This window comes from Mus caroli, unplaced genomic scaffold (genome assembly GCF_978045245.1).
Source record: "Mus caroli unplaced genomic scaffold, Mus_caroli_1 scaffold_8, whole genome shotgun sequence".
NCBI lineage: Eukaryota > Metazoa > Chordata > Mammalia > Rodentia > Muridae > Mus > Mus caroli.
In genome coordinates, this window is record NW_028227263.1 from 125,819,855 (window position 1) to 125,841,921 (window position 22,067).

At 39.9% G+C, this 22,067-nt stretch overlaps 1 protein-coding gene across 1 annotated transcript; it reads right to left on the bottom strand.

The window, feature by feature from the left end:
* Positions 1-2,659: 2,659 nt before the first annotated feature.
* On the bottom strand, positions 2,660-8,377 carry LOC110287959 (cell adhesion molecule CEACAM3-like). Its single transcript, XM_021154435.2, has 4 exons — positions 8,314-8,377; positions 6,919-7,278; positions 4,994-5,353; positions 2,660-2,781 (listed from the first exon to the last, which is right to left on the bottom strand). Exons 1-4 carry the CDS (start codon positions 8,375-8,377, stop codon positions 2,660-2,662), a joined length of 906 nt encoding a protein of 301 aa, XP_021010094.1.
* Between the last annotated feature and the right edge of the window lie 13,690 nt (positions 8,378-22,067).

Sequence of the window (22,067 nt, forward strand, 5' to 3'; positions counted from 1 at the left end):
CTGAAAATATCTTTCTGGGTTCCCTGAGGGACAAGCCTGCCTGCACAGGTTGATGTCCAAATTCTCCCCTCTCCAAGAAAAAAGACATCAGGATGGGTATGTACCCCACACCTCACCAGACAACATCAGGAGGACTGGAACCATTACAAGGTTCCATTTAGTCATGGGAGGTCACACCTCTATCCCTGCCTTAGCAAAGACTAAAATCACCATGGTCCTTCTATACTAAGAAAATGAGGGAGATGTTGGGAGAAACCTTGTCTGAATATTAGCTGCCTTAATTGTTTGTTGGTACAAAGTCTTGGCCTCTGTGGGAAAGTACTAGCCCAGCTGAGTACAAATAGACATAGATCTTGAAGTCAGCAGAGAACAAATTGCTATAAATCTTGTGGACAGGTGCCTAATAACCCATTCTGTTCTGATCTTACTGCTGAACTGTTTACCCAGTCAATATCCTGTTCCTGGGAACAGGCACATCACCCAGAGACTAAGTCACCCTACTTCACACCCCTTCCTGCTCCTATGAGTATATAACCTGTGTGGGAAAAAATAAAAAAAATTTCAGCTTGATCAGGCTTCTTGACCTGCTGTTCATTCTTCACATTTCTTGTACCCCATTCTCTTCCAGGTACCTCTCAAGTCCCTGTTCGACTGTCCCACAAGTCTGGGCATTTCTCTAATGATACTTTTATTGTGTTTGTATGCTATGTCTTCATTTGTATGCCTGTGTGTATGCTCTTGTGTGTGTGTATGTGTGTGTGTGTGTGTGTGTACTCTGCAGTGTGTAAATCAGTATTTTAGAGCAATAATTATAAACCAGGAGCAATTTAAATCAATAGACAAGTGATACACTAAATTGCGTTTTTACAAAATGAAATATAAGCATCGATGAGAAATAATTTTGTGTTTGGCACATCAAAGTGTCCTGATCCATACCAGAGAAAATTGTGACATTGTGTGCAAACTTATAAAAATATAGAAAATGTCAATACTATGTTAGAATCACAGCTACCTTTGGGATACAGGCATAATTTTCAGAAGATAGAAAATACTCTTATTATTTCTTTAAGAATCTTAAAAGTTGTACTTTTTATCTAACTCCTATCATGCCTTAAAGACCCATCCCTTCTTCAAACCCAGTCAATTTTGTTTTCATTATTTTAAATTCATCAGGTACAAACTTGTGTCCACATATTCTTGGATATGGGACCTTTCACTGAAACATTGTCAAAGTATCACACCCTTAAATAAAACTATTTCTTCTCCCTGAATTCAGCAGTTATCAATAAATCCTCAACTCATGGTAGAACTTCATATTTAACATACCCACACTCTCTCTCCATGCAGGGAATTTGTCTGGCTTGAATTTTCATGAGTATTGTCAAGTGAAATTCAAAACCACTGTAAGAACTGATGGAAGGATACAGGGACTCAAAACAATACTTTCAGTAAACAAATAGTATTATACTGTCAGGGACATGGTAGGGATTAATTTTTTGTCAATTTTACAACAAACTCTTCCACCAAAATCCTAATAATAAGAAAATATCTTCTTCATAAAGAAGAATCCTTGTCTTCCTTCTTTTGAAGGAAGTGTTTGTGGTTTAAAAGAAGGCATGTAGTTGGAAAAGTGATATAATAGTGAGATACAGGAATATTTTCCTGAGGAAAATTGAGATATGTAAGATCACATATGATCATGCAAAGGTATAAGTTCTCTATAAAAAAAGGAAAAAAAAATCAGAAAAGAATTTAAGCTGCAAGGAGTGTGAATACCAAAATAATGAGTCCTCCCAGAATCACCCATCCTAAAGTAATGGTTTCAAATATCAGGGGAGTAGACACACTCCAAAACAAAGATATCAAAGGGAGCCAGGCAATGTGTTGCATGCTCTTTCAGGTTTTGCCCTTCCCTCCAGCTTTCGGGAGGAAGAGGCAAACACATCTTTGTAATTTCACGGCCAGTGTAGTGACTTCCAAGGCAGCCCAAGGTGTGTGTGTGTGTGTGTGTGTGTATGTGTGTGTGTGTGTATGAGAGAGAGAGAGAGAGATAGAGAGAGAGAGAGAGAGAGAGAGAGAAAGAATAGCCAAACAAATCAAAAGGGATAGATATGAACTGATTAATTAATTACAAGAAAGTACAAGATGTAAACAAATTAAGGAATCAATACAGCATAAGATTTGAGAATGCAATAAAGAGAGAAAAATACTGAGGAAAGTCTATATGCCACTGAAAGTGAACATTTTTATAAGTCTAAAATCCTATGGAAGTCTTATGGATATAATGTGTCATGCATAGGATTGTGTTATCAGGGCTTGAAGGCTAGATAAAAACGTTGTATCATTCAACCAAGAGCCAAATCAATTAGCAGAAACCCCAGCTTGGAACATCCTAGTCTTAAGTACATGTCAGCCCTGCAGAATTCAGGATCCCTAGATAGTGATATAGTGGGAGTATTTTATGCTGGGGGAAACTGGCACATTATGGAGACCTGGGGAAATAGCTATTTCTACCAATAGGAATTTGTTGCAGGAAATTTCTCTATGTTGTTACTGAACTTGATTGGGTTCTAATCATGAGTCACAAGCTTGGATCAATTACCCATTCTTAATAAGGAAATTAAAAGAACTAAAAGAATACTGGTAAGCACAAAGATATTTAATTGTAATAGATTGTAACAGAAACAGAAGAAAAGCACATGTCCAACTTCTGTATTTGTTTCTTCGACATCCTTTGTTGATGTGGTGGTTGTTGATTGCCTGAAGCCTGTCTTCCATGTTCTGAATTGAGATGAACATTTAAATAGAAAACTAATGATAAATACATTTAAGCAGTCCCAACCAAGGTATAAACCCACACACCCTGCCGCATCATTGTCTAGGTTTAATCCCGTCCCATACTGTGACGTGGTAAGGTGAAATCTCTTTCTGAAGACAAAATTCCCCTTTGGCTAGGGGAATTTCTTCCTTCTCTCATCATGAAACCTCTGGGGGAGATTCTCTTTTTTTGGAAGGGAATTCATTGTTTCAATCATCTATTGAGCTGAGAGATACACATGGCTCTTAAACTATCTTCCTTTCTGCAAGCAGGCTATAATATGTAAAAATTATTAGGTACAGCCAGGATATAAGACCAATTCCTGCAATGACTAATTTTTTAAGAGCACAGAAAGGCCTTAGATCAATCTCTGAGTGCTGTAGGGTCCCATTTTGATTAAATGTAGAAGTTACAAATTGGCATGAAGCTGGTGAATCCATGAACAAAGGGATACCTGAGTGTGAATCCTGTTGGGGACAGCACTGACCAGAGGGTGCATGTGAGTGTAAGATTTCTCTACTGGGTAAAATAAGAAACAATACAAACTGTTCAGCAGTGTCAAATGTCATGGTTAGTGTCTATTTAGAAGAATTCTGTCCTGGCCTCCATGAACTATGAGGCACAGAGGGACAGGGCCAACCTCAGAATAAGAGGCACTTTCTTTCTTCCACTTCCTAAGACCCAGGAATAACAAACCAAGTTGCATCCAATGCTTTCAGAATATACAGTCTAATGGAATTAATCATTTCTGGAGTTTTAAATTATGTCAGTGGATGACAGGAGTCACTTTGAGTCAGTGTGACAATATGAGGTATAGATACATGTGGTAAAGCCATTAGACAACACTGATTGTGTCACCTCATTTGTGTAAACCGACAGGAAGATGGAGAGCCACACTAGGAGGAAGATGACATCAAAAGTGGAAAGGAGTAAACAAGCAAGATATTGGTGTTGGCAGCCTCATCCTTCTACCTTTAGCCTCTGGGGACTCAATATAGAGTTGCAAGATGTGTTTCTTTCTGTCTCTTGTCTTATTACACATACCAACACCAATCTAAATAGTCAGAAACAAAAGTAGGACTACTTGACAGTGAGAGTGTGTGAGGCAAAGCCTTCTCCCTATGCTTCAAGAGGCATGAACCCACCACAAGAAGAAATCTCTGATCTGAAGCCCAGAGTATCGGAGTAGGAGAATTAGACTGGAGGAGGGTTCAGAATTCAATTAAGGCTTTATTACAAAGTCAAAACTGTCAATTTGTTGCTTCCACTGCCTGGACCAGACGCTCCCTGTGAGACACTGATGCCTAAAGAGAAAATTTCTGAACACACAGCACTCCTCTGACCCACAGATACTTGATAAGACCTAATAGGATGGATAAGTTGGGCATGTGCCTATACATAGACATCTTGTACTTCTGATATGCCAACCATAGGCTGTGTAAACTTTATTCAACTAGTGTCTTTGCTGTCTCACAGATTCCCTACAATAGTATACATGGTAACATCATTTCCATTTATATAAGTGAAATTCAAATATTAATAATGTCCTGAACTGAAGAGCTGTTAAAATCAGGAGTGCATCTAATCATTTGCCTAAAGAAGAGACTTCCCTAGGCTGAACTAAGGATGAGCAGTTGCCAAGAGGACCTATGTTCACTTGGGGATCCAAACTTTCCTGTGAAGTCTCAAGTCTATCAGAACAGTCAGTGTGGTGCATGTCCAGCTGTTCTGTCCATGTTGAATCTCAGGAAAAGGAGATTCCCAAAAGACCTAGCCTAATCATGATTGTCATGACAGATACTGGGTTGTTCCACAGGCTCTAAGATTTGGATGTAGAATGACACATTGCTTCCAGTCATCTTTAGCAGGTAGTCAAGTTCAAGCAATTTCACAAAGCTTGCTTATTTCCATGTTCAGGGAGAGGTCCAAGAGTGTCTGAGCTGAGGATGACATCATTGGACCAAGTTACTATACTACTGTCTGCAGGTTCCAGTCAGATCAAGGCTTCTGATCTATTTCTGTTTGCCCCCATGATGTATGTTTCTTACTAAATGTCCAACCCAACTGAGAATACACTGTCCAGAGGATAGGAAGGTATAGTCCAAGCCAACCTTCTTAGGTATACAGAGAAGAATAAACCCCACCATCACCCAGGAATCACAAAGAATCACTTACTGTTTACTTTGAGGTACACAATGGCAGATTCTGATATCAAACCCACAGGTATGGTTCGTAGGCTGTAAAGTCCTGTGTCTTCCTGTGAGACCTTCGAGAGCACCAGGGATCCATCACTGCATACTGTCAGTCTGTCTAAATATGTGTGCCCCATCATGGTTGAATTGGTGAGGAATGAATGGCTTGCTATCTTAAAATGGTCAACTGGTAATACCCCTTTGTGCCAGACAAAGCCTTGAAGATTCTCTGGCAGATTATAAACCAGCATAAGAATATCATCGTTTTCTTCAATCCTAGATGGCACAAACTCAATTTTAAGTTGAGAAGAAGTAGGACGCTTTCTGAAGCCTAAAATTGGGCCTAGAGGGAAAAAAAGGAAATAGAAAGAAACCATCAAAAGTGATTTATTTGCATGTGGTGGGAAGAAGGGTCTCTGTGTTCTTAGCAGCTGTGTCCATCACTCAGCCTTGATGTGTGGGTAAAGGCGTGTTTACCCTACTTGGTGGAGATCAGCAACACAGGTTCCGTGCCTTCAGTGTCCTTGAACTGTGTGACATTGTATGTGACATTTCCTTCCCCTGTATGTATGACTCACCCTTCACTGCCCAAAGATCTCTGCTCAGACACACTGTGGGTGGAGGACAGTGCCTCCCTCACCATGTTCCTTGAAAGGAACTGGGTCTACACACTCACATATTTTGCACTGGACCTTTCATGGTGCATTCTCGATGCCCTTGCTCATGTTTCTTGCCATCCAGGAGAAGATTTTGTGGCCTGAGATCAGACAGATAACCTTGGAAGATCCAATGCCTAGAAAGGGCTCAATGGATAAATGAATGGATAGATAGATGGGTGCTCCAGGTCACTGTATGTCCATGAATTGAGTTACCAAATTCTCAGATTCTAAGATAATTAAAGTTTTACTCCCCAATTGAATTTATTTTTATTGGCTCTTTGTGTTAGGGAATGGAACATGCACTCAAGCATGTATCAGTGTATGAGTGAGTGGGTGCATGCCACAGTATCTTTGTATAGGTCAGAGGACATCTTGTGTGACTAAGTTCTCTCCTGAACTCAGGTCATCAGGGATGACAGCAAGTACTCATATTCACTGAGTCATCTCACAATTTGCTTTTCATTTGAAGAGTCATCTTGTCATAGGTGAGGACATTAGTCTTTAGAATATACTTGCCGAGGTGATTATTGAACTTGATAAATGAACAATACAACTTTTATCTCCTCATCTTACCATTTCCTTTTCACTGACAGCTCCTAGCTGTAGAGATGCTGTCTACCTTGTTGTGTCTTCTCATCTCGTGTTGGAAACAGAGACTCTGAGTCTCCTCTGAAGCCTTTTTTCTCTCCAGGATTCTCTAGACAATCATTTAGCTAACCTCCTCCAAGAAAGGGATTGGGATTTGTGTGGGCATGTGTAGCAGGATTTCCTGCCACCATGTGTACATTTGCTTGGAGATTAAGGAGGCAGCTCCACAACCTCTGATGTCTGCTCTGTTCTCCTTCCTTGGAGAACACATTCACCTCCCCCAGTACCTCTGAGCCTGCTCTAATATCAACTCTGCTGTCCTCCCTCACTTTGACTGAGTCTTGGACAGAGGTCTGGATGTAGGGTCACTGATGATTCCATAGTTTCCTCTTCTATTCCTCAATTCAGGTACATGTTCATGGTTGACACTGACATCTTTTTCTGAGTTACTCTGCACAAGTCCTCCTCTCTGCAGGTGCCGTCAAATGAGGGATTCTGGTCTATGAAACCCAAAATACATGTCCTGCACTAAATCTTCAAACAACAACATGGAGACACAATGCAGAGGGGAGGTAGATCCACTTCAGGCCTGACAGTCCTCTGAATGTATACTGGAATGAATCCCACCCAACAACAGATTTCACAAAAATTTTTTACTTACTCTGTACAAAGAATTCTGCACGTGTTATTTCACGTCTTGAGGTTGTATCAAGTATTTGTAGAGTGTAGTATCCCGAGACTTTTCTGGTGACATTCTTGATCATCAGAGATCCATTATTGAGCACTGTCTCTCTACCACTGTGTGCAGGTCCCATCACACTAGAATTGGTAGCTATCACATGTCTTGCAATTTCAAACATCTTGAGCAGTTTACCTCCTCTGTACCAGGAAAGGGTTTGAACATTCTCTGGCAAATTTTGCACAAACAGAAGAACATTATCCCCTTCAACAGCAATGGGAGGCACTGATTCAATAGTGATCTGGGCAGTAGTGGGAAGCAGCCAGCATGTTAAAATGGAGACTAGAAGGGAAGAAAGAAATTCCATGAACATTGGGACCACTGCATTTGATGAAAAGATGAAATCTGTGTCCTGAGTGGACATGATCATCAATAAGCCCAGCTAGGTAGGGAGAATGGCACCAATGTACTTTAAAGGGGTGAGCAAAATTACCTCTGATCCATTAGTGGCCCTGAACTTGTTCCTTTCTATGTATGGAACTCTCTCCTTGGGTATCTTAAGGACTCCCCAAACTGCCCTCACCTTCTGCTCACATTCATAATACTTGGACTGAGAAGATGTCTCCTGTTAACTCTTAATCTAGAGATCTTCACTTTCTCTTTTTTTCTGTATTCTCTCTCTAGTCTGAGTTATCTGATTTTTCTTAAAGATGGTCTTTCTGGTCTAACTTACAGTCCACTAGTCTAGGACTTTATTAGAACGAAGACAAGCCTGCTATCTTTGGAATGCCCAGAACTGATAAAAGCTTGGATACCTTTGAATGAGTGGGAAAATGCATGTACCAGGGCTATACATACCAGGAGTATCTTTACAAAATGCTAAAATATTAAATTAATGACACCTTTAGTACAAGAGTTTGGTATAGTTTGTATGTGTGGGGAAGGTGAATGCTTATATATGTGTGTGTTTGTGTGCATTTGTGTATAGGTGAATGTATACACAGCACATACTTGTAAGTCAGACACCTTGTAAATGCTGGGAATTCAAATGATGTCTGAGGATTAGCAGCCAGTGGCACTACCATTAAGTCATCTCAGTGTCTCTCCCTAGTTTGTTTTTTAATTGGCCAGCCACCCTCTCAAGTTTGGGGACATCAGTCCTCATTAAATAGTTGTTTATGCGACTAACTTGGAGTAGAAATCAATGGTGTCATTTGTCCATTATACTATCTTGTGTCACTGCCGGCAGTGGCGTGCCTCTCCCTGTCTATGTCCTCTTCCCCAAATCCCGAGTCTACCAAAGGTTCCTATCTTCTTCAGGGACTTCAGCAAGGTTCTGAACTTCTTCCACTCAGTACCAAAGAATGGCCTCCTCACCTGTGAGCAGGAGCCCCTGCCAGGATGTACAGTCTTTACAGGAAAGGGCATCAGAGTTCATCATAACCTCTGCTACTTTCCACCTGCTCCGTGCTCCCTCAGTGAAAAGGTTCAGCTCCTGTGCTGTTTCTGCACTCTGTTCTACTGTCAGTTCTGCTGAGCTTCCTCCCTTTTATCTGAGTCTCCTCCTAGGTAGGATTTCCTCCTATAATAAAATGGGTTGTATCTCCTGTCCCCTATGCTTTTCCCCTTTCCTCTCATTATGTCACAGTCCACCAGACTGCACATTGAGCAATAAAGCTCACAAGACTCCGCAGGCCCTCATAAGACCTTATATGAACATATGGTGCTTTGTGATTTGCATACAAACAGGAAATCATATAGGATATAAATGAATATGCTTGACATCCAGCCAAAAAGAACCCTGATTGTTCTAACTTTCTTCTGTACGATAAACACCTTGATCAAAAGCAGCTTAAGAGAGCAAAGAATTTGCAGGCCAGACTCAGAGGTCAATTCAATTCTTGAGGGAAATTAAGGTACACATAAAAGACAAGAATCTGGAGTCAGGAACAGAGGAGGAAAGTTGTTTAATGTGTCATTCAAGTCCTTCTCTGTGTGTCTCTGTCTCTCTGTTTCTGTCTGTCTCTATGTCTTTGTTTATTTCTCTCCCTCCTTCTTTCTCTCTGTCTCTCTTCCCCCTCTGTCTCTATCTGTCTCTCTGTCTCTGTCTCTGTCTTTGTCTCTTTCCCTCCTCAGGGATACTTGGGTTACTATCTTTCTGAGACAATCTAGAACCACCTACATAGGCATAGCATCATTCACAGTAGCCTCTGACCTCCTACTTCAATTAAGACACTCAAGAGATTAATCCACAGATTCCTTCAATGTGATCTATGAAAGACAATGACTCAACTTAGTCTCTTCTAGCCCCACTCCTATGACTTTAGGATGTGTACATTTAACAATAAATACTAACTACCACTGGAAGCTGCCTGTTATCCAAGGAAGTTCCCATCACTGTTGGCTCTGACCATCACATGTGTTCCTGTACATACCCTCAGACGGCTGGACCTTCAGAGACAGGACTCAGTTCAGAAGCAGCCCATCCTGAGATTTACTTTCCCAGTTCCCTGATTCTCAACCATGGAACTCTTAGGTGTCAATCAGTGACATTTTCATTCTCAAGAAAGGTAGTGAAATTAGTATCGTGGTCTATTCTAACTCAGGACAGGCCTGCCTGGCACCTTCACTTCCTCTTCCAATGAAAATGGCATCAAAGGTGAGTCAGTGTACAGGAAATACAGGAACAGACCTAGGAGCAGAGCTCTGGGCTGCTTTTACCCCCCCCCATCTACAGTGCATTTTCATGTCATTTGACTGCCTATGAGCAGGTTGAAAAACAGTGACACAGTACAGGGGAACGCCAGAGCCAAGAAGTGGGAATGGGTGGGTGGGGGAGTGGCTGGGAGAGCATGGGGGGACTTTTGGGATAGCATTGGAAATGTAAATGAAATAAATACCTAATAAAAATAATAATTTCATTAAAAAATAAAATAAAAACAGTGAGTGTTCCTACTAGGTCAAGAAGTCATAAAAGGAAATGCAGGAGGCAGAAAGACATGGCTTACTGACAGAAAGAAATCTACTTGCTTTCTCAAGGTTCCTACCTTCACCTAAAATGTCCCACTGACTTGTCTGAGATATGCTGTAACTCCCCACATCAGACTGAACCTGGAAGAATCAGAAAGACAAAGACAGGAGACAACTGATGGCTACATCAGGAGGCTCGGGAGAACACTGAGACTTGATTGCACTCACACAGACTAGAAAACATTTTCTTCATCTTACCAGAAAATCAAAAGACTCTATCCCAAAGCTTTCTGCAAATCCACTCAGCAGAGTATGTAATTTTGTTATATATAGTCCTATTGATGCTGATCTTAGAGCTATGGAGGTGGTAGCCATGAGGTCCCTGTTGTAAATAATGATATACAGGTAAACATGTTTTCATAAGGATCCTGGAGATCACTATCAATAAGACCATTAGAACTGTATCATGGGTAAAGGTAAGCAGATTCTTGTTCCTGAGTAGAAATAAAAGTCTAAGATGTTATTAAAGGAGCATTAGGGCAACATTAAGAAAAGAGAGAAATAGCTACTTCTATAGCCACTTTTGATATCAAAAGAGGGTAGGAGAAGAGCTGTTAAAGAGCAAGCCACAGTATTTCTCTAGCTAGGACACAACCACATATGGATCTCAACTAGAGGTCACAGTGTAGGTTGGTGGGAATATACTTAGGAACTATACACATGGCCCTGGCAGCACACACAAAATAGACTGAACTTTACTCTCATGTATTCACTAAGACTGAGTCTTAGATGCCCATATTCTTCCATAACTTGGTATAACCTGGTTCTAATGTAAACAGGAAGGGAACCTCAACCCTATTCTTGACCCAGCCCTGGGCTGCAAAGTTTTGGCTTGGGATAACATAGGTTGTTAATTTCAACCTAGGTGTACATGTTGGTGCTTTGGTTCATTAACTCAAGAGGAACTGGGTGTTCATGGTATACTCTTGTGATTAGGTGGTTAAAATCAGAAGGAATGAAATTTATTCTCAGCTACCATTTGGGTTGGGTCTGTCATTTCTGCGGGCACTCACTGGGTTCCAGTTTCAGCGTTGATAAAGTCCTCAGTCATTCACTGTGATACTGGATTAAGTAGTGTTTCTTTCTGATCTTGTGAGAGGCTTTGATGATTTGACTACCATATGCATATTGTACAATGAGACTCAGGTTTACAAGTTAATGTTCCCTTCTTTGAGGTGGTGTTGTCACTTGTAATGTTGGCCTTGGGGAGCAATATATTGAAGGCAGGACAGAAAGAAGATGGATCTCTGTGGGATCTCTTATCTTTGCAAAGGCCTCTTTCATCCAGTGTTGTCTCTCTTCAGTCCACCCCCAATACATGCCTTCAGTAAACTAGATAGAGGTGACTCAGGCAGATGCAGGAGGACCCGAGTTCTACAATATGATAATCCCCCCTGAGCTGGGATGGAGAAACAGTCCATGTCACGTGTAAGCTGAGTCTTTGTGATTGATGTTATAGACATTGGAGCTGAAGGCAAGGCTCCATGGACACTCACTATCCTTACTGACACACTGCTTGTATCAAGCCAGAGAATTCTGTGTTCCTCTAACTGCACTGATCTCCAGTATATAGCCTAGGCCAGCAACTTACAAGAACTTAGTGTTAATAACTCTATTACAGGTAGAACAGAAAAAAATGTCCCTTTAAGCTTTGTGAGCAGCACCCACACCTGTCCTCATGACTTTATGTGTGTACATAAACCACATATGAGACTAGAATTCAGGTAACTATGCAAGATGAGTCATAACAAACATGAGGTGTTTAAAATCAGTGAGCTTCTGAGAGAGCCCTATGTTGGATGAATGATACACTGGGAGGGACAAAGCAAAGACAAGTCTTTAATGTTGCAGAAGTGACAGTAGCACACAAGAAAACAAATAATTTATCATATTATTTGTGGAATTCTGCAGAAACTCTCCAGAGACATGTGCTTTAGTTCTGGAGTCAAATTTAACTGTTCATTTGATTTTGGTTCCTGAACAAGGTATACTCTCAAGCTATGGATGACCAAGATTAAAATCAGCTCCTCCATGCTCCACAGAAAGCTGAGATAGCCTCCAGGGTTGAGACAGTAGATATGTGACTACAGACAGATTTCTCATGATTACATCTGTTTCTCATGGTCAGAGTGAGCCTGGGCAGAGCAAGCCCTGTATTAGATTTAGGATTTATTGGAAAAGACACAACAAAATCTTCTCCTTTACATTCCAGGAGGAGTGACAGTGGCACATCAGATATCACATGATTTCATTTGTAGTAGGTAGGTTGGAGAGTCCTGGAATTCTGCAGAAACTCTCCAGAGGCAGGAGTTCTTTTTGTATATCAGTTTCCCAAGTAGAGGACACATGGTTAGGAAATGTTGAAATCTCTACAATGTCATCTTATTATGACCAAGACATAATCATGGGACAGGACAGCTGTCTAGATGAGCAGTGTCTGTCACTATTTGCTGAAGGACAGACTGCATTAGACTTAATCACTGAGGATACTGTGGTGTAAGGAGGACTTATATCTTTTGTTCCTCCCTTGGGTATCTTGACTATTTTGCCAAGTTTCATAAGCCATCAGATCAATTGACCAATGACTTGGGCACCTGGGCAGCTGTACTCCTTTTGCTGAGACTCAGAAGTACATGCCATGGTGATCTTACTTGAGGGACTTATGGCAGTGCATTAGCTGGTTCCATGAACTAGGAGTTTCAGACAGCTAATAAATCAGTCTATTCAGTTAACAGGTTCCACCCTTACCAACACTCTCCCAGAGTAACTTGAACTCAGGAGTCTGGGATACTGACCAGGAGCCAGGACATCCTAGTGGCCTACCTTCTAATTAGACTTGGTATTTCCCTCAGACAGACCATTCTTGAAATCCAAAGAGCTTTCTTGGTCCATATTTATGGTGAGGGACATAAAATCTGGCTTATTCTAATTATTTGACTGAAATATCACACTGACATCCTCCTATCAGCAGAACAAATTCAGAAAAAGTATATCTGATATTACAATTTTCCTTCACTGGGTATCTCCTCACTAAATACTCAACCCCAGTGTGGATATAAAAACAACTGACAGGTAATAAGCAAATCCAGACATGTTTCTCTTGTTTTACTATGTAGAAACACCACCTGTATCCCTCAGAGATCAAAAAGAGCCTTGAACTGTTGACATGGTGAAATGCATGTGGTTTTTTGTTTGTTTGTTTGTTTGTTTTACCTCAGAATCCATATTTGTATGGTAAAAATTTCTGTTCTCATCAGGGTGGCATTCTGAAACATTAGGCACCCTTTGGCGTACATTGTCTCTCTGACACTGTATACAGGCCCCAGAACACTGAGTGTTGGCGTTTACAAAATGTGCAAGTTCATCCCTGTCAATTGCACATTCCCTTTTGTATCAGTAAAAGTCTTCAATATTCTCTGGCACATTAAAAACAACTTGAACATTTTCCCCTTCAGCTTCATTGAGTTATCATGATCCAACAGTATGTTGAGCAGTATGGGGAGAAGACCATTGAACATCATGCTAGAATCAAGAAAGATGACTTAGTGTTTAAGGGCACTGGCTACTTTTTCAAAGGACATGGGTACCCAGCATATATATGACATATCACCACTGCCTGTAACTACAGTTCTAGGAAACCTGAACATTCTTCTAAGCTCAGTTGGCACAATATAGCATTAACACAAAAGAATACATGCAGGCATAACTCCCATAAGTGTAAGTTAATCTTTAAGCATCTATTTTAAAAAATAAAATGAAAGTGAACTTAGAATAAAGAGAGTGGAATCTTGAAGACCCATGAATTAGGACAGAGAGTAGAACCCTAAGTCCTATTCATCTGTGTTCATTTCTCTGCCTTCCTCTTTGCATCTGGGTGCATCTATAGAACTGGAGAAAGGTTACATGACATGACCTCTTTTCAATCAGTGATTCTAAATATGTCTTTTACCATGTACTGAAATATGTTCTTAGGTTTCTGAATAGATTTCATCTGACTACATTTCAAATCTTTGCTCACTCACAAATGCTCAATCAAGAACATTTGTGGGGTAGAGAGATGCCTACCCTAACACTTCCTGTAGAATCCCTGCCTCATGTCTTAATCATTTCATTTTATAAAAAAATTACATTATTCTTTTGTGTGTATGCTTTAGTACAATGTGAATTCAAGAGCCCTCTGAGGACAGGGGACTATGTGTAATTACCTGTATCTGGAGATAGTTGAGGTTGTGAATTCTCCTAAGATGGTTTCTGGAAACTGAACTCAGGTGTTCTGAGAGAACTACTAGTATTCTTAACCACCTCGCCATCTCTCTAGCTCTTCTGTTTCATTTCTGTACTCTGTTACCTTTGTAGTTCCAGTCATCCCTTGGCTTTATCTTCTTGATGACAATCTGCTTTACAATCCATTGTAAGTAGAGCATTTTGAAGAACAAAATTTGCGTTCCTTTCTGGGAAGATCCAGTACCTTTAAACTCTCAGATATGTGGGTGAATGAATGAGTGAATGGAACAATGAATGAGTATATCAATGCAATAACTTTAGAGGCAGATCAGGGTGTAGCTTAGTGGGAGTTTGCCTGTATGCCATACACAATGCCCTGGCAGCACACACAAAAATGATTGAACTATACTCTCATTTGTTCACTAAGACTGAGCCTGAGATGCCCCTATTCCTTCATTACTGGGAGAAACCTGGTTTTATTTCGAACAATAATGGCCCCTCAACCTCATTACTGTTGTAATGCAAGAAAAAAATACATTTGGATTGAGCCATCAAAGGTTGCCAGTTTCAACTTTCCTGTGACTGTGAGTGGTTTGGATCATAAACCCAAGAAATGTTCATGGTCTTTGAACTAACTGGGAGTTCATGGTCTACTCTTTTCATGCTTGCAGTTACAGTCATGAAGGTACCAAATTTACTCTCAGCCAGCATTCAGTTTGCTTCTGACATTTCTGTTGACACTCACTGGGTTCCAAATTCAATACTCATAAAACCATAAGCCATTCATTGTGACACTGAGTAAATTGAGAGTCACATACACAGTGCTCCAGATACAAACAGCCTGTGTATGTGAGAGGCTTTGATGATCTGACCACAATAAAGTGTCTGAATATTGAGTTTTAGGCTCACAAACTAATATTGCCCTCTGTTGAAGTTATCACTTGCTTTGAAGAACTTGGGTAGCAGAGCTGTGTAGGCAACAGGGAGATGATGGCCCCCTGTGGGACCGAATCTTGCAAAGGTTTCTTTAATCCAAAATTGGTCCATCTTACCTCCAAACCCAATAATTCTCTTAGGAAATAGACAGAAGGAGACTTAGGCAAATGAAGGAGGAACTCAGTTACCTGAGATGATGGGCCCCTTGTTCCGGGTGAGACAATAAGTCTTTATCACATGTAAGCTGAGCTTCAGAGATGGATGGTACAGACATAGGAGTTGAAGTAGGTACTCCAATGTCTCTCCTTTCCAATGGCACTACAATTTTGTGTACCTCTAGCTTCACTAATTATTATTGATTAGCCTAGTTCAGTGTCCTGCAAAGTTTTACTGTTCAAAGGTATCTTACATCAGGACAGAATAAAACTTCCCATTTATTTTCATGAACAGCACCCTGATACTGTCCTCAGAATTTGATGTGTGAAGAGAAATCTCACACATCAGGTCTGGTGCATGATTGGAGTTCAACCAACTACCCACACAGGACCATAATAGGGTCCAGTGTCCCGACCCGTGGGACAGTCGACAGGGACTTGGGGGACACATGGAAGAGAATGGGGGACAAGAAACATGAAGAACGGACAGCAAGTAAAGAGGTCTGTTCAAGCTGACAAATTTTTATTTTTCCCACACAGGTTATATACTCACAAGAGCAGTAAGCAGATGGAAGGGGGTTGCTTTGTCTCTTTGTAATGTGCCTGTTCATGGGTAAATAGTTCAATGGGAAGATCAGAACAGAATGGGTTATTAGGCACCCATCCACAAGATTTATAGCTATTTGTTCTTCGCTGACTTCAAGATCTATGTTTATTTGTACTCAGATGGGCTAGGATTTTCCCATAGAAGGCAAGACTTTGTGTCAGCAAGCACTTAGGGCAGTTAATGTTCAAACAAGATCACTCCCAACAGTCTAGTCTTTCCAGGTGTTTGTGACTGCATGGGCTACAGGGCCTTAAAGAAAAGGATGAAATTCAAGGGATGAGTTTCAGAATGAACTAGTATAGTGAAGGGTATGTAATACACACAAATTTAAAACAAAACCACTGTTTTTTCTATTGTCCTGTAATGCATTTTCTCAAACAGGTAAGCACCATGAGAGATATTTTCTGAAATGCAGATGGCAGGTTTATATCTTGAAATATTCATGCTTAGTTATTTAGAGTATATGATTATCTCTACACAACATGCATGCCTGGTGCCCACAAAGCTCAGAGACCTCACTGGAATCCTGGAAGTAAAGTTACAGATGTTTATGAGTTGCCACGGGAGTGCTAGAAAGTGAACTTGGGTCTTGTACAGGAGAATCCAAGGATGAATGTCTCCAAGACTGCTAGATGGATACTTTTAGAGGCATATCTCACTGGTGGAAGGTAGAGAGCAAATAACTGATAGAACTATGACTGGAAGAGATGTATTTGGTCAGTTTATCTAGGCTAGGGGTTACGATGATCTCCATGTGACAGCATTGTTCCTAATATCCAATATCTGAAGCCAATACCTGCAAGAATTCTTTCTCTGATGAGCACAATTTGGTAGGGTGAAAGAAAGATGCTGATGCTGTTTGAAATCAAGGACTATCTGAACAGAGTGAACCCTGAGTTCTATATAGTGTCTATTAAACTGGAGGATGAAGCAAAACAGGGTTATTTTACCTACCAGATTAGTGAAAGTGGCATATCATAAAACATTATTTCCTGTCTAGTATGTGGAATTCTGCAATAATTCTCCAGAGACAGTTTTCTTAGTTCTGAAATCAAATCTTACTGTCCATTTTTTTTTTTTTTGCTTCCTGAACAAGATGTTCTGTTACGCTATGGATGACCAAGATTAACATCAGCTCCTCCCTGCTCCAAAGACAGCTGAGAAGGCCACAGGGTAGAGACAGTAGATATGTGACTGGAGACTGATTACTCATGCTTCACTTATGCTTCTCATGGTCTGTGTGAGCCAAAGCAAAGAGACAGCCTTGTATCAGACTCAGGATTTATTGGAAGGGACACAACAAAGCCTTTTCCTTTACATTCCATGAGAAGTGACAGTGGCACACTAGATAACACATGATTTCATCTGTAGTAGGTAGGATGGGAAGTCCTGGAATTCTGCAGAAATTTGCAAAGACAGGAGTTTTTTCTGTATATTACTTTCTTTTGGGAAAATTTGCAGTTAGTGAATTTTACACTTTTTTTTTTCCAAATTTAAAAGAATTTATTAGAAAAGTTCTTACTAGTTATACCTACATAGGCAGTTTCAACAATCACAAATTAATATAATCTCTCATATCAACAGGCTAAAGAAAAATTATATTTTCATATCAACATATGCCAAAATGAATATGACCAACCCAGTACCTATTTTATACTAAAAGCCAAATTACCATTAAATCAAAAATAAATTATAACTTTTTAGCTGATAAAAATGAATGTACAAATTTTTGTAGCCAATATCATACTTAATATTTAACAAGTAGACAATATTCTTCCTAGGGTCACATACAAGACATAAATCTCTTCTTTCTCATTCCCATTCAATATTATACTAGGGTTCTTTTCTAACAAAGAGATAAATAGAATTAGTAAAAAATGAAATAATATATGTAGCATTTAAATACACAGAAGCTTTCTCATGTAACATATCATTCAAAATGCACTCATCTTTTTTATTGGGAACAGGAAACACGTGACATGACATGCACTGGAAACCTATGTGAGCTAGTCTTTCCTGTAACACTACATAACCAGGGGTTAAACCTCAGTTGTCAAACTTGGAAGTTAGCACCTTAACTCAATGAGCCATCTTACCAATCCAATGAATAAACATTTTGTAATGAGCTATCACAGTATACTTAAAAGCATGGAAGCCCATTAGCCTCCTTCTGATGAAAGAATCAGTTGCAGGAATTCTCATTCCTTGCTGACAGATATATAGTGTTTTTGCATATGGACTGTCCCACAGAACTTATATTTTGATTACTTATATCAAGTTGGTGTGTTCATTTGAATGCTATTGAGTCTTTTGGCATACAGCATGCCTGACTGGTAAACATAACCAGTACAGGAAGTCTTTTGAATGTGTTTTTTTCACTGTTCCTTGGGTGCACCTCTCTGTTTTATGCCTTATAGTATAAGAAGAGACAGCATCATGCACTGCGACCATCACAGGTGGAACACTTGTGCTACCGTGCCTCTCTATGACACTGATTTTGCTCTCTGAGATTAAAAAAAAATAAAATAAAATATTCTCTACCAAATTGCTGCTGCCATTTAATTTCATTTGTTATATGTCAAAAGTAATTAGCTTCTATGTAGAAAAAAGGTTTGCCTATAATGGTTCATCTAGTTATTAACCACACTACCAGGTACTTATTTCTTTTTATTTTTCTTTTTTTAATTGGGAATTTATTTCACTTACATTTCCAATGCTATCGCAAAATTCCCCACATGCTCCCCCACCCACTCCCACACCCACCCACTCCCACTTCTTGGCCCTGGTGTTCCCCTGTAGTGAGGCATATAAAGTTTGCACGACCAATGGGCCTTTCTTTCCACTGATGGCCGACTAGGCCATTTTCAGATTCATATGCAGCTAGAGACACAAACTCCAGGGGGGTACTGGTTAGTTCATATTGTTGTTCAACCTATAGGATTGAAGATCCCTTTAGCTCTTGGGTACTTTCTATAGGTCCTCCATTGGGGGCCCTGTGGTCCATCCAATAGCTGAAAGTGAGCACCCACGTCTGTGTTTGCTAGGCCCCGGCATAGTCTCACAAGACACAGCTATATCAGGGTCCTTTCAGCAAAATCTTGCTAGTGTATGCAATGGTGTCAGCTTCTGGAAGCTGATTATGGGATGGATCCCAGGATATGGCAGTCTCTAGATGGTCCATCCTTTCGTCACAGCTCCAAACTTTGTCTCTGTAACTCCTTCCATGGGTGTTTTGTTCCCAATTCTAAGAAGGGGCAAAGTGTCCACACTTTGGTTTTCATTCTTCTTGAGTGTCATGCGTTTAGCAAATTGTATCTTATATTTTGGCTATCCAAAGTTTCTGGGCTAATATCCACTTATCAGTGAGTACAAAATGTGTGAGTTCCTTTGTGATTGTGTTACCTCACTCAGGATGATGCCCTCCAGGTCCATCAATTTTCCCAGGAATTTCATAAATTCATTCTTTTTAATAGCTGAGTAGTACTCCATTGTGTAAATATACCACGTTTTCTTTATCCATTCCTCTGTTGAGGGGCATCTGGGTTCTTTCCAGCTTCTGGCTATTATAAATAAGGCTGCTATTAACATAGTGGAGCATGTGTCCTTCTTACTGGTTGGAACATCTTCTGGATATATGCCCAGAAGAGGTATTTTGGGATCATCCGATAGTACTATGTCCAACTTTCTGAGGAACTGCCAGACTGACTTCCAGTACAAGCTTGCAATCCCACCAACAATGGAGGAGTGTTCCTCTTTCTCCACATCCTCGCCAGCATCTGTTGTCACCTGAATTTTTGATCTTAGCCATTTTGACTGTTATGAGGTGGAATCTCAGGGTTCTTTATTTGCATATCCCTGATGATTAAGGATGTTGAACATTTTTTTCAGGTGCTTCTCTGACATTCGGAATTTCTCGGGTGAAGATTCTTTCTTTATCTCTAAGCCCCATTTTTTAATGGGGTTATTTGATTTTCTGGAGTCCACTTTATTGAGTTCTTTATATATATTGGATATTAGTCCCCTATCTGATTTAGGATAGGTAAAGATCCTTTCCCAATCTGTTGGTGGCCTTTTTGTCTTATTGACAGTGTCTTTTGCCTTGCAGAAGCTTTGCAAGTTTATGAGTTCCCATTTGGCGATTCTCGATCTTACAGCACAATCCAATGCTGTTCTAATCAGGAAAATTACTCCTGTACCCATATCTTCGGTTTTTTTTCCCTAGTTTCTCCTCAATAAGTTTCAGTGTCTCTGGTTTTATGTGTAGTTCCTTAATCCACTTAGATCTGACCTTAGAACAAGGAGATAGGAATGGATCAATTCGCACTCTTCTACATGATAACTGCCAGTTGTGCCAGCACCATTTGTTGAAGATGCTGTCTTTTTTTCCACTGGATGGTTTTAGCTCCCTTGTCAAAGATCAAGTGACCATAGGTGTGTGGGTTCATTACTGGGTCTTCAATTCTATTCCATTGGTCTACGTGTCTGTCACTATACCAATACCAAGCAGGTTTTTTTTTTTTTTATCACAATTGCTCTGTAGTACAGCTTTAGGTCAGGCATGGTGATTCCACCAGAGGTTATTTTATCCTTGAGAAGAGTTTTTGCTATCCTAGGTTTTTTGTTATTCCAGATGAATTTGCAAATTGCCCTTTCTAATTTGTTGAAGAATTGATTTGGAATTTTGATGGGGATTGCATTGAATCTGTAGATTGCTTTTGGTAAGATAGCCATTTTTACTAAATATTGATCCTGCCAATCCATGAGCATGGGAGATCTTTCCATCTTCTGAGATCTTCTTTAATTTCTTTCTTCAGAGACTTGAAGTTCTTATCATACAAATCTTTCACTTCTTTAGTTAGAGTCACATCAAGGTATTTTATATTGTTTGTGACTATTGAGAAGGGTGTTTATCCTTTGTGTACAGGAAGGCCATTGACTTGTTTGAGTTAATTTTATATCCAGCTACTTCATTGAAGCTGTTTATCAGGCTTAGGAGTTCTCTGGTGGAATTTTTAGGGTCACTTATATATACTATCATATCATCTGCAAAAGGTGATATTTTGACTTCTTCCTTTCTAATTTGTATCCCCTTGATCTCCTTTTGTTGTTGAATTGCTCTGGCTAGAACTTCAATTACAATGTTGAATAGGTAGGGAGAAAGGGGGCAGCCTTGTCTAGTTCCTGATTTTAGAGGGATTGCTTCAAGCTTCTCACCATTTATTTGATGTTGGCTACTGGTTTGCTGTAGATTGCTTTTATCATGTTTAGGTATGGGCCTTGAATTCCTGATCTTTCCAAGGGTTTTATCATGAATGTTTGTTGGATTTTGTCAAATGCTTTCTCCATATCTAACGAGATGATCATGTGGTTTTTGTCTTTGAGTTTGTTTATATACTGGATTATGTTGATGGATTTCCATATATTGAAACATCCCTGCATCCCTGGGATGAAACCTACTTTGTCAGGATGGATGATTGTTTTGATGTGTTCTTGGATTCGGTTAGCAAGAACTTTATTGAGTATTTTTGCATCGATATTCATAAGGGAAATTGGTCTGAAGTTCTCTATCTTTGTTGGGTCTTTTTGTGGTTTCGGTACCAGAGTAATTGTGGCTTCATAGAATGAGTTGGGTAGAGTACCTTCTGTTTCTATTTTTTGGAATAGTTTGTGAAGAACTGGGATTAGATCTTCTTTGAAGGTCTGATAGAACTCTGCACTAAACTCATCTGGTCCTGGCCTTTTTTTTTTTTTTTTTTTTGGTTGGGAGACTATTAATGACTGCTTCTATTTCTTTAGGTGATATAGGACTATTTAGATCATTAACCTGATCTTGATTTAACTTTGGTACCTGGTATCTGTCTAGAAACTTGTTCATTTCATCCAGGTTCTCCAGTTTTGTTGAGTTTAGCCTTTTTTAGAAGGATCTGATGGTGTTTTGGATTTCTTCAGGATCTGTTATTATGTCTCCCTTTTCATTTCTGATTTTGTTAATTAGGATGCGGTCCCTGTGCCCTCTCGTGAGTCTGGCTAAGGGTTTGTCTATCTTGTTGATTTTCTCAAAGAACCAGCTCCTTGTTTGGTGGATTCTTTGAATAGTTCTTGTTTCCACTTGGTTGATTTCACCCCTGAGTTTGATTATTTCCTGCCTTCTACTCCTCTTGGGTGAATTTGCTTCCTTT

Bases quoted from the DNA above. Each gene is read 5' to 3' on its own strand.
- LOC110287959 (XM_021154435.2), bottom strand. From the start codon at position 8,377: ATGATGAACTCTGATGCCCTTTCCTGTAAAGACTGTACATCCTGGCAG. The intron at 5,354-6,918 runs GTAAGTAAAAAA...TTTTCCCTCTAG, and splicing joins TGCAGAATTCTTTGTACAGA to GCCCAATTTTAGGCTTCAGA. The intron at 2,782-4,993 runs GTAAGTGATTCT...ATCTCAATTCAG, and splicing joins TGTGTACCTCAAAGTAAACA to AACATGGAAGACAGGCTTCA.